This window comes from Salvelinus namaycush, chromosome 23 (genome assembly GCF_016432855.1).
Source record: "Salvelinus namaycush isolate Seneca chromosome 23, SaNama_1.0, whole genome shotgun sequence".
NCBI lineage: Eukaryota > Metazoa > Chordata > Actinopteri > Salmoniformes > Salmonidae > Salvelinus > Salvelinus namaycush.
The window spans coordinates 24058754-24077465 of NC_052329.1; the positions used below are offsets into that span (position 1 = coordinate 24058754).

Sequence of the window (18712 nt, forward strand, 5' to 3'; positions counted from 1 at the left end):
GCCTAACTTGATGTTTGAGGGTATTCAAAATATAACATTTTCTTGAGACAATATGTGCGTCGGCATAGGCAGACGTTGCATTTGGAGGATGCATTTTATGCATATTCTGTAATAATATTCAATAGGCTACATCTGTCAGTACAAACTTTGATTGAGAAATTATGACGTACTTTAAAAAAAAAAAATGGGGGCACTTCCGTACAAAAATAATTGCACTACACCACGACATTTCATTAAAACATTACAATTGGACATAAATGTGCAATCTGATAAAGACTACCGTATTGAGTGAGTGAATGATTGTCCTGCTACTCTACTCATTCTCAAGAGAGAAAAAGTGAACTCCCCTCCAGCGATGTTTGTTAAAGTATCAATCAACCAACCAATCAATCAATCAATCAAATCTTTCTTTATGTCACCTGAGCAGTTGATAGATGCACATCAGACAAGTCATTCAGTTCATCCACCATTTTGTAAAGAGGCAAGAGCAAAAAGGAATAGTTGAAAGCTGACCTTGCAAGGAGACGTCAGTCCTTGGGGGTTGGAGGGCTATAGCCTGTTGTTCTTCCGTTCACCTGGAGGACGTGTCTGCTTTGATGGACAAGGAGTCTGGCTGGTTAGTTCTGTGGACGGGTCTGTCTTCGACTAGCCACAAACACAACCGAAGGTGATCGCAGTTGTCAGACTGTAGAGAGAAAAGGAAGGGGGGGGTAGCGATACAGATTGTTTCCATATATGAAAGAGGCCACTGTTAGAGAGCTTAAATTACCTCTAGGAACAATGCCTCTATTTTACCCTGGCATGGAGAAACTCAAGGAGATTGAGTTCCACACTCTGGTATTACGTATTGAGGAGGAGAAATTGTTTTGGAGCGTATCACCTTATAACTGAGATTACTCAGATCGGCCTCAGAGGGTCAGATCAGGAATGCCGCAAACAACATAGACACCTAGAAAGCAGAACCTTCTAGCAACATCTGTTTTTCTTATTACTTCTTCTCGTCCAGTGTTCTCTTATACAGCTGTAGTAACACTGTAATTACTCTAGTAACGTGGTAACATGTTGTTAAATTGTTTCTAGTTTTTTTGTCAAACAGCATACATCTGGTTATATGGTGTAATGTTGATCACGTTGTGGAACTCCTAATAAAGAGGCAGTTGAAACTGAATGATAGTATTTCCAGATATTGTTATTGTTGTTCTGGGTGTAAGAAATAAAAGGCTTGTTGAGATACATGCAGTTTCAATAAAAGGCACACACTACTCCCAGGATCACATGACGTTGGTCACAAAGAGACAAAAACACCTGCCACTGTCTAAACCAGGGCTGTTCAATGTCGGCCCTGGAGGGCTGAAACACTTCTGGTTTGTATCCTCTCCTTCAATTAAGGGACTCATTCAGACCTGGGACACCAGGTGAGTGCAATTAACTAGCAGAAACAAAAAAACAGACCTATTTAGGCCCTGCAGAACTGGAATTGAACAGCCCTGGTCTAAACTGTACCTTTAGTACTGTCACGGCTGTCGTAAGAACGGGACCAAGGTGCAGCGGATGTTGAGTTCCACATATTTAATTCAAAGAGAAACTTAAACAAAATATATCAATAAACGAACAACTAAACGTGACTATACGATGCACAAACACAAAACAATATCCCACAAACACAGGTGAGAAAAATAGCTACTTAAATATGATCCCCAATTAGAGACAATGATTTCCAGCTGCCTCTAATTGGGAATCATACAAACACCAACATAGAAAATATAAACTAGAACACAACATAGAAATGATAAACTAGAATACCCCCTAGTCACGCCCTGACCTACTACACCATAGAGAAACAAGGGCTGTCATGGCTGTTGAATGAACAGGACCAAGGTGCAGCGTTGTGAGCGTACATTTTATTTTTTTAAATTACGCCAACAAAACAACAAACGAGAAAACAACCGTGAAGCTGAAGGCTATAGTGCCAACAACATAGACAACTTCCCACAAAGACAGGTGGAAAAAAGGGATACCTAAGTATGGTTCTCAATCAGAGACAACGATAGACAGCTGTCCCTGATTGAGAACCCTACCCGGCCAAAACATAGAAATACAAATAATAGAATATAGAATACCCACCCCAACTCACACCCTGACCAAACCAAAATAGAGACATAAACAGGATCTCTAAGGTCAGGGAGTGACAAGTACCTTTCACACCACAGAAAGTATAAACACAGCCTATGTGTAGTGCTAATTGAACTATAACTTCTGGGGTTGAATAGTCATAGCTTTTTTATATAATACTAGGTGGTATAACTCAACCACACATTTTAGCTTATGTAGAGGTAGTGGTATTTTCAGACATTGTCATTGTTGTGGGTGTGAACTATTTATTTATTGAATTTTATTTAACCTTTATTTAACTAGGCAAGTCAGTTAAGAACAAATTCTTATTTACAATGACGGCCTAACGAAAGGCTAGAAGGCATGTTGCACTCCCGTGATGCTATTACGGGAGAATTTGTATTTGGTTTTAGTATAATGGTTGATGAAAATAAGGATGTGTGGTTTTCTCCTACAAATACGGATATCCGTGTGTGTATCTGTGTGGGTGGTTGGGCAGGAGTCAGGGGGAGGTTGTTGTGTGTGATCTGTGATGTAATTATTCTGTGCCCAGGGATCATGATGAAGGGGACGGAGTCACAGTTTCAGTGGGTTATCCAAGCATGCGACAAAGATCTCACGTTAACTAGCAACCATTAGAAGCACAGGAAATTCAATGACTCATGTGGTTCTGGACTGACAGAGCATCACATGCATCATGACATGTAAACTAAATCAAATGGGTCATCAGGTGTAATAAGAGTTGTTATAATACTTTATTTCTTGTCATGAGAATCTTTATAATTCTCAGAAGATTTAGGTGACTATCCTCCAGACACAGTCGACTCACAAGTTCCTTTAAACCTACATGTTGAATGTATCCCACTGTAATTTCATGTTTTCTAATGAAGGGATGAATTTAGAGGCAGTTATCACTTTTTTCAATTTTTTTGTCAGATCATATTTTCTCAGGGGATAATGCTGAGTAATGTGCCATCGTGTGTTGTGGCATCAGAGACACCAAGAGTTACAGACTGGATTGTGCAATAGTGAGTGACAAAAGTGACAGGGAGAGAAAGCAATTCTGCCTCCAGGGATTTTCTGTTATTCATTTGCTGGAACCTAGCATTAACTGTGAATGTACTACAGTACAGGAATGTCAGAGGAAAACATTTCTCCAAAAGTTATCTCTCTGTCTACTTTTGGTTACTAAAAGTTTTTCATCTATATTGTTGAATTATTTCAAATACTAGAAGAAAAAGAGTCACCAAAAAAGGTTTAAAATTGAAGAATTTGGAGAAGGTAGAGAAACTATCAACATGGTTGTTTTTTTCTCTCTCTCTCTCTCTCTCTCTCTCTCTCTCTCTCTCTCTACACTCTCTCTCTCTCTCTCTCTCTCTACACTCTCTCTCTCTCTACACTCTCTCTACTCTCACTCTCTCTCTCTACACTCTCTCTCTCTCTACACTCTCTCTCTACTCTCACTCTCTCTCTCTCTACACTCTCTCTCTCTCTCTACACACTCTCTCTCTCTCTCTACACTCTCTCTCTCTCTACTCTCACTCTCTCTCTCTCTACACTCTCTCTCTCTCTCTCTACACTCTCTCTCTCTCTCTACACTCTCTCTCTCTCTCTCTCTACACTCTCTCTCTACTCTCACTCTCTCTCTCTACACTCTCTCTCTCTCTCTACACTCTCTCTCTCTACACTCTCTCTCTCTACACTCTCTCTCTCTCTCTCTCTCTCTCTCTCTACTCTCTCTCTCTCTCTCTCTCTCTCTCTCTCTACACTCTCTCTCTCTCTCACTCTCTCTACTCTCACTCTCTCTACTCTCACTCTCTCTCTACTCTCTCACTCTCTCTACTCTCACTCTCTCCACTCTCACTCTACTCTCACTCTCTCTCTCTCTCACTCTCTCCACTCTCACTCTCTCTACACTCTCACTCTCTCTCTCTACACTCTCTCTCTCTCTCTCTCTCTCTACACTCTCTCTCTCTCTACACTCTCTCTCTACTCTCACCCTCTCTCTCTCTCTCTCTCTCTCTCTCTCTCTCTCTCTCTCTACACTCTCTCTCTCTATCTCTCTCTCTCTCTCTACACTCTCTCTCTACTCTCACTCTCTCTCTCTACACTCTCTCTCTCTCTCTACACTCTCTCTCTCTCTACACTCTCTCTCTCTCTACACTCTCTCTACACTCTCTCTACACTCTCTACACTCTTAGAAAAAAAGGTGCTATCTAGGATCTGAAATGGTTCTTCGGCTGTCCAAATAGGAAAACCCTTTGAAGAACCCTTTTTGGTTTCCACAGAGGGTTCTACATGGAACCCAAAATAGTTCTACCTGTAACCAAAAAGGGTTGTACCTACATCATGCCATGTATATATACATGGCAGGAGGTAGTGACAAGCTAGCCAGGCACCTGTAACCCTGGAAACTGGTCTAACCTGCTCCCGTTCCAACGGCAGGTGAACAACCGGGTAGTGTTTGTGCTTGTTCCCTTTCCAGAGAGAACTCTTACCAAATACCTGCTTCAAACCTGATGACTCTCTAAATTATACCAATAGTAAACATTTAATTTCCACAGATATCAATGTGTTTGTCAGTCACATCTAAATGGTAAGAAAATATCTTGCATCCTAGAGTACAGTCCTTCAGAGTCAACAGTTACCCTTCTCCACCACATGGTGTCTCCTTGAGTTGCAGTCTGTTAAAATCAAATTTAGGATGATGTACCAAGCTACCAATCAGCTCCCCTGTTGTGATTCAAACCTTATCCTGTAGGTATTCTGTCTGTGGGTAGCCTTCTCTAGGTGTTCCTGGACACGTGTGTTTGTATTGTAATATGAGTCTAGGATTATAGCCAGTCTACCCCGAGTTATCATAGACTAGTACAGCGCTGCTACCAACTGTTAGGCAAATTAGTCTTTTGCAGCAACGGAACTATGCATTTCTGATTCATTTTGAGTCACAAAGCTGCTCATACATATTTTGGTTGGGAATATTACAGTAACTACAGTAACAGGAGCCAACATATACAATGTAATTATGTTGAACTTAATCGTAGCTTCAGTTTTCATGATGAGGTTTGTGTTATCAATGATGCTTGTCCTCACACAGCTCTGAAGTCCTTCATTTTTTTTCTAGATTAAAAAATTGACATCTTCTGTAAACAGAGATCATTTTTGTCTTTTTACTCCTCAGTTCCCCTTCGTATTAGGAAGTAACCACTAAGATCGTTGAATGTTTAGTTGACACTTTTTAGGTATTTTTGTAGTTTGCATTTAACACCACATTTAATGAGCTTTATACAACTTGCTGGAGGCAAAACAGCAATAGGGTCAACCTGAGATCAGGTGTAAACCAGATCCTCTTTGGACCATTTCCACACAGACAGACAGACAGACAGACAGACAGACAGACAGACAGACAGACAGACAGACAGACAGACAGACAGACAGACAGACAGACAGACAGACAGACAGACAGACAGACAGACAGACAGACAGACAGACAGACAGACAGACAGACAGACAGACAGACAGACAGACAGACAGACAGACAGTAAATCTCTCACAGGATGATAATGTTCAGTACAGATTAACTGTACTTGTACTTCACATGGCTCCCTCTGGCTGCACAAACATTATACACACCCATAAACAACTCTGGCTGCAATCTCCCTGTTCTGATCTGAAAAGGACATTCTGCATCTCACAAAAAACAGATATTTCATAAGGTATTTGGTAATTCAGGGACTTTCAGTGATGATTCAGTGATAATACATGTTTTGCCCTCCAACAACCTGTAGTGGAGATCAGCCAAGTGAGATGGCATGTGTTGTTAGGTGTTGATTTCACTATCTGGTGGGAGGAATGAGATAGCAGTGACCCCTGTTTTGACCTATGACTCCAGTGATGACCCCTGTTAGTGAGACAAGGGCCTATAATGGGCTATAAATCACATAGAGCTGGCCAGCCAACCCTAACAACTCTACCAGGACAGGACAGTTGTTTGTCTGATAACTGAAGTGTACAGAGCCACCCTTCATCATTTTATTTACATCCAGAGAACATCCATTACAACTTGAGTGAATACGCTAACAAATAAGGTAAAACGTTGATAGGGCTAGAGTTTTTCCTGTTCAGTTCACATGTTTTTTTCATGGTATAAGACTTATAGAACTTAATTGAACAAAACAGGCAGAGTAAGACACATGTTCAGTGCCAGGCCTGTTCTGAGCAGAGCGGTTTCTCCTAAGAGGTATAATGTATCTGTCTAACTGACTGAACAAAGCCTGTCATTGTGTGTCTTGACCTCGTATGCAGAGACAGTGATTCAGGTTTTACGCCCTCAAGGTTACTGGAACTACCCGATTTAGCTGTGAAGCAAAAATATCAATGTTACCCTCAAATATTTGGTGTTATTTGAACATAAACTGACTCCACTTTACAATCTTCTTAGCAGTATAAAGAACGGTAGAATCTGTTTATCCCACTCTCCTTCTCTTTCCCCCTTTCTCCCTAACTGACTAAAGTCTTATCCAGGGCGTTCTGAGCCAAGGAGATCTGATATCATCTTTAGAGGGCTGTGCTCTGAAACACAGAGCGCCTTCTATCCAGACCAAACCTGAGAGACCCAGGGATAGGGAGTGACTACTGCATCCCAACCCCAGCCCAGAGGACACAGGAACAGAGACAGACAACAGCCCAGTGCCAGGGGACAAGGGGAGACTACAACAGCTCAGCACAAGGGACAGACCACAGCCCAAGATCACATCACCAAGAACAGAGAAAGACGACAGCCACAGACCAGGACCAGAGCACCCAGGGACAGGGAGAGACTAGTTCCAGAGATGGCCTCGGCCGGTCTGGAGATCCTGGGTATGATCCTTTGTGTGTCAGGCTGGCTAGGGGTCATGGTAGCCTGTGGCCTGCCAATGTGGAGAGTAGCTGCCTACATTGGCCAGAACATTGTCATATCTCAAGTGATCTGGGAGGGCCTGTGGATGAACTGTTCTGTCCAGAGCACGGGCCAGATGCACTGCAAGGTCCACGACTCCATGCTTGGACTCCCTGTGGACCTACAGGCGGCCCGAGCCCTGGTCATCGTCTCTATGGTGCTGTGCATCATGGGCATCGGCCTGTCTGTAGCCGGGGCCAAGTGCACCAACTGCAGCTCGGACACAGGCAGCAAACCTCGCATGTTGCTGGGAGCCGGAGTGACCTTCATCATGGCGGGGCTGTTGCTGCTGACGGCTGTATCGTGGACGGCTAACACCATCGTCTTGGATTTCTACGACCCGATGCTGGAGGAAACGGGGAAGAGGGAGTTTGGGAACTCACTGTATTTTGGATGGACTGCCTCCTGTCTGCTTCTCCTAGGGGGATCTCTACTCTGCTGCTCCTGCCCCCCGAAAGCACCCCAGGGTGGGAGCAGGGCTGGGTCTGGGCACCACAAGGTGGTGAACTACTCTGCGGTCAAGTCTCCCATGTCTGTCAATGGATATATGAGGAGGGACTATGTGTGAGAGAGTGTATGTTCAATGGCATTAGTATAGAGACAGCCCCTTGAGACTGATGGGACTGATGGGATAACTAGTGTTAGCGACCCCCCTTTCCTGACTGCACACTATAGGGGTAGTGCAGAACAAATGCAGCCATGTGGGATATTTGATTCAGATATAAAGAATAAACGATTGCCGATTAATGCTAGATAGTGTTTTACATATATGATTTCTGTAAAGCTAGAGACATGCATTTATAGAGTCAAACAAGTGTAGATACAGTAGGATTAGAGAAATATCTTATTCATGTTTTACCTGTTCGAAAATGTGTGCTAAATTTCAAATGAATGTTACTCAATGATGAAGATTTAGATCATGAAAATGTTAATGTTGTTTAAAATAATTAAAATAACTTTCCCATTCAACCCTAAGTAAGTTACGCCTACTCAGAATCTTCTAGCACGACTGAAAATGATGATACAAAAATGAAGATAAGTTCACTCTTACAGCATTTTGCATTATTATCCAGCAGTATGATATCATAATGTGAGTACATCATGCACTGTGCTAACTACTGTTTGTATACAATAGCATACATCATACTGACAAGCAACTCCTTTTTTGTTAAATTGGCTTATAGCAGGGACATTCCCTTCTGAAAGTAAGGTCTTATCGCAGATGATATAACCACAGGAATGCTATGAATGTAAGGAGGGGTAACCGTGCCTATGCTTAAGGATGAAACTGGCTTAATAAGGTCAGGCTACCAACGGAACACTGAGACAGGACATCCCATTAAAGACACAGGATCTAAAGAAATATACCAAAATATAGGGGAGGAATGCCTGCAGGTCCATATCACCTGAAATCTAGACAACTCAGCCCGTCTACCGCGCACAAATACGGTTTTTGATTTCAATGCAAATGTGAGCAGCAACAATGTCATTTTTATTTCTGAAGGGTGCCTTCTGCTGCCTTCCATTGTGCCCCCTGTTCCATTTGGGAGAGTGAAACTGAGCCTGACAAAAAGCAGCCATTTTCATAAGGAGGGGAGGTAGGTAACCCACACTGTAACCATAAGGTGAACTAGCTTCTTTCACAATGCTCCCATTGATGAAAAATCGAACAATGGCTTTATTTACATTCTAGTCTAAGAATAAGATAAGGGGAAAATACTTTTAAGACAGTCTTATAGCATAGACTTAAAGTACTGCCTAGGGATGTTTGAGCACCGTACAAACAAGCATAGCCTCCAACAGCTCTATTGTGTTACTCAGTCTGTTCACCTGTGGAGTGTAAGTACCCATCTATAACCATGCAGAGTCCAGTGTCTGTGTCTGGGACTTCCTGTGCTGCAGACAGTTGAGACAGTTCAAATAAAGGTGAAACCCTTTCGTGCAGAGTGACCTTGTGGACAAGGACACTGTCTGATAACACTGACCCACTCATCACATCAACTCCCAAGCCACAATGACCACTATCCCACTCACTCACTGGGAGATGTTTGTCCACTGGACTGATCAGACAAACCGTCTATTTCTATGCCTGAAGTTGATAGCCAAATAGAAACTTGTCTAACTGTGATCTCTAAATCTGTTAGCCAAACAAAGACAAAAGATAACTGCAGCTTTGCATTTATTCATTGTGCAACGTCATCTCCCAAAATAATGTTATCAGGTACCAGAGAGAGCAATCATTGGCTCCTGACCCAGGTCATGTCATTTTGAAATAAAGTGATCCAAGAAAGAGCCCTACTGCTGGGGTTGGAAACCAGATGAAACGATATTCAGCAACAATGGAAGTTTGTTTAAAAATATATTTATTATTAAAACCAACACAATTCAGCTTATGCCTTCATTAGGGTATTTGGGTTGGAAACTAGCCAATAGTGCTTGTACACAGTAGGCCAACACAGATTTTCCTAGGCAGCTCTCTCTAAGGGTTAGCAGTAATACACAGAGGTAAACACTCCATAGAGAGCTAAATATGTATCTTGACCTGAACATAATTGTACAATGGTAGACATCTGTTGAACGAACACATGAGTTTATGTTATTCCCAATTCCTCCACTTATAGTTACTCCCTCGTCCATTCTTAACCTGTTCGTTATCCTTTAACTATTTTTGCTTTGGCCATTTATTGACCTTCCCCCTCAGCCCAAACAGTAGGGGATCAATCATGGCTCAACCTTTCAATCATTAATCTGTGCACCCAAGCCGTTCTCATGCCAAAGCTTGTTCTGGGGGTCGTTGAGAAGAAAGAAAAGAAAAAACATTTCAAAACCTCCTTGGCTAATCGCCATGAGACTCTACCTTCTGTTGGCGGAGTGCTATAAAGATAGCTGGGAGTATACAGGTGGTGAGAATTCCAGAGCAGAACCCAGACAGTGAAACCGTTCTGTGCGTGAAGTTGAGACAGTGAAGTGAAGAGAGTGAAGAAACCTGTAGACTTGCTTACAGAGGAAGGTAAAACAAGAAAATGGCTGTGTTGGGACTGGAGATCCTGGGGATGATCCTGGCTGTCCTGGGTTGGATATTGAGCATCGTGTCCTGCGCCCTGCCCATGTGGAGGGTGTCCGCTTTCATTGGTGTCAACATCATCACGGCTCAGACCATCTGGGAGGGCATCTGGATGACCTGTGTGGTCCAAAGCACGGGCCAGATGCAGTGTAAGGTATATGACTCCATGCTGGCCCTCAGCTCGGACCTGCAGGCAGCCCGAGCCCTCACAGTCATCTCCATATTTGTGGGAATCATGGGGGTGCTGGTGGCCGTGGTGGGGGCTAAGTGTACCAACTGTGTGAAGGACGAGACGGCCAAGGCCCGGGTGATGATCGCAGCGGGGGTAGCCTTCATCGTAGCATCGTTGACCCAGCTGATCCCTGTGTCCTGGTCAGCCAACAGCATCATCATGGAGTTCTATAGTCCCATCACTCCCGAGGCTCACAAGAGGGAGATTGGAGGGGCTCTCTACCTGGGCTGGGCTGCAGCCGCTTTTCTCCTCATTGGGGGGTGCATCCTGTGCTGTAGTTGCCCCCCACAGCCTGAGAAGAGGTATGCAGGGCCGCCCTCGCGGATGGTGTACTCCCTGACCAGGTCTGTGGCCCCCAGCGGCTATGACAAAAGAGACTATGTTTGAACTGACCTGGGTATCTGGCAGCAGCTACTTTCTGCTCAGTGGATGAAGGACATTTGATACCAACCTTGAATTCCAGAACAGATAAAATGGTGGTGATTTCTACCAAAACAATAAAATACTGCTTTTTACTGGATCATTTTTGATGGTGCTCTGTTGAAGGGGAACACACCAAACTGGACTTGATGTACTTTAATTTCATACTGTATGCCTATTTAAAATATACAAAGGTGTTGTAAATATTGTATTGTAATCTTAATATTTGAAAGGCGTTGAATTGAAACCATCTGCATTGTTACATTTTATATTCTATAGACTGAGTGAATAACAGCTTATGTTGTGCGTATGTTGGATAACAATATGCCAAACACTGACCGTTTAACAGCTTTTGTTAAGTGTGAAAATATTAACTATTCTGATGTTCGATGTGTGTCAATTTTACAATAAAAACTGTTTCATAATAGTTTCATTTTTTCTTCAAATATTTTTTAATACGATGACAGAAAAATATAACTTGTTCTATATGTTACTTTATACAGTACATTTCATTAACATTATTAAGTGATTTGCTACATGGGAAGTGCCACTAAGTCCTGTGCTACTCGCTATACAGTTTATAAGAAAAGTATGTTTGAATCTCTCAACTTATATCAGAGAACTGCCTCTGTGTCATTCATTCTACCCAGATCAGGAAACAACAGGCATTTTCCTTCACTGATCCTTGGGTATCCATGGTAATGATGTGTTGAGTTGGATTCTCTTTCATAGCTGCTAGCTACCTGGCTGACTACCATATCTGTTGGGCTTAGATAACAAGGAGCTTGCTTTGTCAGCCCCCCACTTTCAGCCATTCCAAAATGGCCCCCAAAACAATGGGTCTGTTTCATAGCAAGATGGGGATCGGAGAGAGTTATCAACACTGGGTCATGAAAGTCTATTATCCCAGTTTCTGGGGCATAACTAGGGGAGACCCTCCCAGTTGTTAGGAATTCAAGGGCACTGGAGTCAGTGACAGACAGACATGACCATTAGACCACGTCAAATAGAGTGAACAAGACAGCTTGTTGCCGATGAATTGAGGTCAGGCATTCTTCTTTTACAAGCTGCTTCAGCTAATGCTGTGAGAGAATGATTGCTCTGAGGAGACAAGATTAGGGCTAATTTATTAATGAGTAAAGGGAAATTAGCCCACTTTTCAACCTCATTTTTTAATTTAGGTTTAAAATATATATATATATAAAGTTAAAAAGTTCTAACTGATGTCAAAAGCTAAAACATTTTAAAAACAGTGATTTTCAAACACTATGAGATTCGCGGTGACGTGAAGAGCAAGATAATACCCTCCCTCTGGCTAGTAACTCCTTGCAGGTTTTGAAAACCACCATTTTTTTTTACAACTTTTAATCCTACCCTGTGATGTCACAGAGAAGCATTTTTTTGGACCTTCCAGGGCTCCTCCCTTCAGCTGATCTGGGATATAAAGGATACTTGTCTTCCCGGCTGCACCAGAACATCACACATCACAAACTCACAGGTGCTAGGGGCTAAATTAAGTCAATTGGTGTTAGTGTCTCTGACTCTGGCTGGTCTCTTTCTTTCTCACAGATCCTCTGTCAGATCCTCTCAGGTATCTCAGGTGTGACGGAACACGGCGCACTGAAAGGAATACAGAAGGAGCTCCAGCAACAACATAATTACCACCATGTCTGCAGGGTTGGAGTTAGTGGGGATCGCTCTATGCGTATTAGGATGGATCATTGCCATCGTGTCCTGCACCCTTCCCATGTGGCGAGTAACGGCCTTCATCGGCAGCAACATCGTCACGGCTCAGATCATCTGGGAGGGCCTGTGGATGACCTGTGTTGTCCAGAGCACAGGCCAGATGCAGTGTAAGGTATACGACTCCATGCTGGCCCTCTCCCAGGACCTCCAGGCCGCCAGGGCCCTCACGGTCATCTCCATCCTCCTGGCCATCCTGGCCGTGCTCATCGCCATCGCCGGGGCCAAGTGCACCAACTGTATCGAGGACGAGGCATCCAAAGCTAAAGTCATGATAATCTCTGGGGTGTTCTTCATCGTGTCGGGAGTCATGCAGCTGATACCAGTGTCCTGGTCAGCCAACACTATCATCAGGGACTTCTACAACCCGCTGCTGACTGATGCTCAGCGCAGGGAGTTAGGGGCAGCGCTCTACATTGGCTGGGGGGCTTCAGCCCTCATGATCCTCGGGGGAAGCCTCCTCTGCTGTTCCTGTCCCCCTCGGGAGAAGAGGTACAACCCCTCACGGATGGCATACTCTGTCTCACGCTCTGCCCCAGGTGGGCCCGGGTTTGAGAGAAAAGACTACGTGTGATGGGACAATGGATGGGACAAGGACTATTTATGTAGCAACCAAAAATGTTATTCTACACGTGTTTCTAATGGGGCTTCAAGAATCCCAACGAGACTCCGCAATGAAGGGATGTGTTCGTTTTTGCTTTTTTTTACCATTGTTTTGTTGGATTTGTCTACATGTGTACAGTATTTGTCTCTGTAATATCTACTCTGAAGGAAAAGCATAGAAGTTCCGGGGCCGGATTGTGTAAGAAAGACATTTGAGAAGGATCATATGCTTTCCATCTGGGTTTAGTGAGAACAAAGGAAATAAAAAATAAGATCAGTAGTTTCTACATTTATTAATTTAATTACAAGGTTTTAAGGGTTGGATTATTAGTGAGCTATGCATATCCATTAAAAATATATCAAGCTCATTTAAAAACATTCACAAGCCTAATTGAATTAATGACATAACGTTTGTACTTTTATGATTATTCCTGTCTAAGATGTTAGTCATTGAGTCCATTAACATTTTAAATCACTAACATTTAATTATTTCCGTAGCTTCAGGCAACTACGCTACATAAAATGATATAGAATGTAGAATATTCAATCATTATCTTCTCATTGACATTTCTCTATGTTATTGCCTCATATAAATGACGCATTGCTTAGGTTTCAGAAACTAAGGGAGGCTGTTAAAAATACTCAATTTGACTGATGCCTTCATAAAAAGACAGAGGTGGAAATGCTTTTTTTTCACTGCAAGAATACAGTAGATTGAACAAAATCAGTATGTTCACAAATACTTTTTTAAGGAACTGTGTTTATTTTTTATGTAGGATTTGAATTTTGTGTTGGAATATTTTTGCATTTTGTTTTGTAAAAGACTTTGTGAAAGAGATGCATTTGTTTGATGGTGATGTTCTATCATCAGTGTTAAGGATGTGATTGTGTGATGTAATCATCTGTTTGGATGCCAGGAAGAGTAACGACTGCCTTGGCAGCAGCTAATGGGGATCCTAATAAAATACGAAATACTACTAACATACTTCATACTGTAACTGTACTGAATGCTGTCACCTGCACTCCAGATAGATGACAGATGTATTCAACACAGTGTGGATAGTGGTGCACAGAGGGAAGGGAGAACAGGTTGGGAGCAGACAAACTGAAGGCCTCAGTGTTTTGGGCCAATGAGGAGAAATGGGGGCATTGTGCACCTGTGTCCAGCCAGAACAGTGCTACAGTGTGTGTTAGTCCTGCAGTGTTAACTGCACATCGCCTGCTTTTTAATAAAGACAGTTGTTTTATGAAGGTTTGCATCTCTATTGGTTTCATTCAGAAAGCAATAATCAATTATGTATATATTTTCCTCTTGTTTTATTTAGTTACCATCTGCACACAGAGGTTCATACACTACCAACAATATATTTGTTGTACTTCAGCAATTTTGTAATGTTTTTTTTTTGTTATCCAATGAGAAGGTGATGGATGCTGGGATAAGGATCAGTACATGTGCCAGTGTAAAGGTAGCCTCAAATGCAATCCAAGAGGCCATGTTACCGCCACCAATCAGCAACTTTACCACAACAGTAATAAACAATTACCAACAAGAGATCACCTCACAGGTGCAGGTGACAAATGATATGTCAGCAGAGTAGGAAAAGAAGACTGAAAGAAATTATGAAAAGTTAGAATTATATTCAGTAGCAGCAGTCCTAGAACATATATCATCATCAATTAAGGATGTAGATGAATCCAAGAAATACACAGGAACCAAATGTCTAATTGTTTCTAAAAGCAATTTGAAGTATGTTTCCTGCATGCTGGCTGGGACTTTAAGACTTCCAGTCTCATGTTTAAAACACATCCTGTAGCACCTTACAAATGCTGAAATATTAATTGGACTCTCATAGTAAATATGGGAGAGAATAGTCCCTGGAGACTGGAGTCTCACCTTACCAGCACCTTACCAGCCAACTGGTGTCTCTTCCTCCACATATCAATGTCACTTCAAACAAAAGATCTATCTAATCACCATGACTGGATCCAGTGATATTAACTACTGTACAGTTTCAGTTTGGCTATAGTCCATTGTTCAGATTATTTCCTCCAAAAAGGGGGTTAAAATGTACATTAAAAAGCTAAGATATGCATATGAATAGAATAAGCAGCTCTATAGTTATTGAAGCAAGGTGTTCCTACATTTTTCCATTGATTATTCAAATTACTTTTCAACTGAGTCAAATGCAGCCTTTTGACATTGCAACAGAGGGCAACAACCATTCAACTACTGTAACAAAACTGTATGAAATCCAATCATGATGATTTCAAAGTAATGTAAATGATACAGTGGAAAAACAAAACCAATGTATTTGTAATTTGCGTTGTTTTTGTTGGCTGACTGATGGTCCTACTAAATGAAAGTTAGGATAATGGGATCTTTTTCTAAGATGTTTGGAAATCTTGGAAGTGTGATGTCCAAAAGCTTCAGTTTCAACAGATGTAGAGCTGGTGAGAGACTATTATTAAAGTGATCACGTTAAGTGGTACCTGCTACATATGCAGTTCAGATGGCTTTTCCTACACAAGATTGGGGCAGTATAGGGTGTTTAAAGGGTGTTAATCATTGATCCCACCTCAGGGTTATTTCAGCAGTATTACCATGGAGGGTTGGAGATCTCTATGCCTCATAAAGTATATTTGGTTTGGGGGGTTATACAGCAGTCAATGCAACATGTTAAATTGAAAGAACTAAGGAAAGTAATGTTTACACAGTAAACAAAGCATTCTCTCTCTGACATGAGTCATAAAACTGGAGTTCAGAGACAGTGAGAGACTATTATTAGACTGATCACGTTTAGTGGTACCTGCTGTGTTACATATGCAGTTCAGATGTCTCTCTCTCTCTCAGCTCTACTCTGCTGGCTCTGGACAGCGAAACCCTGACTGATCACATGACCGATACTGAGCTACATGAAGGGACAGAACAGACAGAGAAGTTGCTAGGCACCTGGAGTCGCGAGGGAAAAGGCCTTCCTTTATTCATCCACCATGAAAGGAACAACACAGCCCCTTTGTGTGTCCTGTCCTGTCTACTCTGTAAGAACAAAACCTTAGAAACTACATATTTAGTGTAATGAACAGAGTAGCTAACAAAGGACTGATCTGTGGAAGCTACCTCCAACCATTTCTTAATTAAACTGAAAATAAACAAAAGTTAACAGATAATGGTAAAATGAAGCAGGTGAGAATAGCATCTGTATCTAGGTCCGTCCACACACAGCTAATCATTATAGATCTCTTAAAATATATATTTTTATAGATCGCTTTTGGGGTGGTTTACAAACTGTCTTAAAGGGCCAAACAGCAGATGAAACAATACCAAAGAGTACTTCCTGCCACCAATGTTTCCTCAAGTGTTTTTCGTAAATGAGCAAATTTCAGGTCTGCTGAGGACAGACTTGAAAGTTGTGAAAATTCTGTGCAACTTCCAGGTGCGTTTACAGTCGTAAACTGAGGCTGTACCCACTTTAAGTTACAGTTTTAACAGTGGCCGAGTAGGCTATTTGGTGGCTACAGGGAAAACTCTAGAACAGTGGTCACCAACCTTTTCTGAGTCAAGATCACTTTCTGAGTCAAAATGCAAGCCGAGATCTACCGCTCAGACATGACTTAAAAAATGTAAACCTATGCAACAATAACCAATTAAAAACAGTACTGTAGCAATGAGGTTTGTGCAGTAAGCTATAGGCCCAATGCAATATCATCATATATTGGTTTTGTTTGAATTGCCCTGCCAATGCATTGCTGTTAAGGCCATTTTTTATTTGAGGTAGGCTATATGATCACACCGGTAATAGATCCATTGCTGTATTACTTGTGAGGCACAGCTGAGTGAGCATACATTTAAATCATATATTTTTATTTTACTGGGCTTATGGGGCTTTCATCTGATGGTCAGTCTCAGCAGAGGGAAGAGAGGAGAATTAGGGTCCCCCTCTCAACATCCCTTCACTCTCCGTTTCCTCCACTGACACTGTCCAAAACGGGACACCGTCTTCCAGCTGATAGCGAAACTCGAGTCGCACCGCATTATTTCTGCCTCATGCACAAATTCATGTTGTTACTCCTATGAACAGAGAAAGTGAAATATTATTAGATATTAGAAATGACCCAAGCCGCTAATAATAACAACAACGCAAGCCTATAGATACACTTTCCTACTCATTCATTACTGCTGCACTGCTTGTTGTAGCGCTGTGGAACAGTGGAGGCTTCTCAGAGGAGGACCATCCTCCTCACTGAATTTCATAAAAATAAAAATTGTAAAACACTTAAAAAGTTATCCTTTTTCGATAAAACTATACTAAATATAATCACGACACAAAATAACTGATTAAAACACACTATTTTGCAAAGAAGGTCTACAGTAGCCTCAACAGCACTCAGTTGGGTAGCACCACGGTGTAGCCGGAGGACAGTTAGCTTCCGTCCTCCTCTGGGTACATTGACTTCAATACAAAACCTAGGAGACTCATGGTTCTCACCCACTTGCACAGACTTACACAGTAATTATGACAACTTCCAGGGGACGTCCATCAGCCTATCAGAGTTTTTCCAGCATGAACTGACATGTTGTCCACCCAATCAAAGGATCAGAGAATTAATCTAGCACTAAAAACCTAAGCTACAGCTAGCTAGCACAGCAATGCATAAAATGTGGTGAGTAGTTGACTCAAAGAGAAAGATAATAGTTGAACAGTTTTGAGCAAATGTATTTATTCCAAAATGAAGGAGAAGCAAGAGAGAAATTTCGTAAATGTTTTCACTTCCAGTTTCACTTACTTAGCTAGCAAATGCAGCTAGCTAGTTTAGCCTACTGAAACATCCTGCTCAAACAGAGGTAGTACTATGACTTTCCAACACAACACTGTAACTCTTCCAAGTCAAGGTAAGCTTTTGGTATTACTAATTTATTGCCACCGGGGCCCACCGGTGTAGCTGCTTACTGTCTGTACACTAACGTTACTGCCAGATCTTCTTAAATGGAAGCAAACAGAACAAGGATAAACATACCTGAATTTGTCCAATAGAAACTCTTGTTTGCTAGATGCAGGCAAGAGTGTGCAAGGCGGTATTGACCTGTGTGCACCTAAACTCAGCAAAAAAAGAAACGTCCTCTCACTGTCAACTGCGTTTATTTTCAGCAAATTTAACATGTGTAAATATTTGTATGAACATAACAAGATTCAACAACTGAGACATAACTGAGACATAAACTGAACAAGTTTCACAGACATGTGACTAACAGAAATGGAATAATGTGTCCCTGAACAAAGGGGGGGGGGTCAAAATCAAAAGTAACAGTCAGTATCTGGTGTGGCAACAGCTGCATTAAGTATTGCAGTTCATCTCCTCCTCCTCCTTGGTCCCGTGTGGCTCAGTTGGTAGAGCATGGCGCTTGCAACGCCAGGATTGTGGGTTCATTCCCCACGGGGGGACCAGGATGAATATGTATGAACTTTCCAATTTGTAAGTCGCTCTGGATAAGAGCGTCTGCTAAATGACTTAAATGTAAATGTAATGTCATGGACTGCACCAGATTTGCTAGTTCTTGCTTTGAGATGTTACCCCACTCTTCCACCAAGGCACCTGCAAG

General features: G+C 42.0%; 3 protein-coding genes across 3 annotated transcripts; all 3 read left to right on the forward strand.

Moving 5' to 3' along the window:
• Positions 1 to 6532: 6532 nt before the first annotated feature.
• On the forward strand, positions 6533 to 8008 carry LOC120018763 (claudin-4-like). Its single transcript, XM_038961969.1, has one exon. It carries the CDS (start codon positions 6945 to 6947, stop codon positions 7617 to 7619), a length of 675 nt encoding a protein of 224 aa, XP_038817897.1. The 5' UTR covers positions 6533 to 6944; the 3' UTR covers positions 7620 to 8008.
• A 1786-nt stretch (positions 8009 to 9794) lies between these two features.
• Positions 9795 to 11200, forward strand: LOC120018213 (claudin-3-like). The gene has a single exon (XM_038961285.1). It carries the CDS (start codon positions 10075 to 10077, stop codon positions 10732 to 10734), a length of 660 nt encoding a protein of 219 aa, XP_038817213.1. The 5' UTR covers positions 9795 to 10074; the 3' UTR covers positions 10735 to 11200.
• A 1049-nt stretch (positions 11201 to 12249) lies between these two features.
• Positions 12250 to 14364, forward strand: LOC120018214 (claudin-3-like). Its single transcript, XM_038961286.1, has one exon. It carries the CDS (start codon positions 12434 to 12436, stop codon positions 13082 to 13084), a length of 651 nt encoding a protein of 216 aa, XP_038817214.1. The 5' UTR covers positions 12250 to 12433; the 3' UTR covers positions 13085 to 14364.
• Positions 14365 to 18712: the final 4348 nt, after the last annotated feature.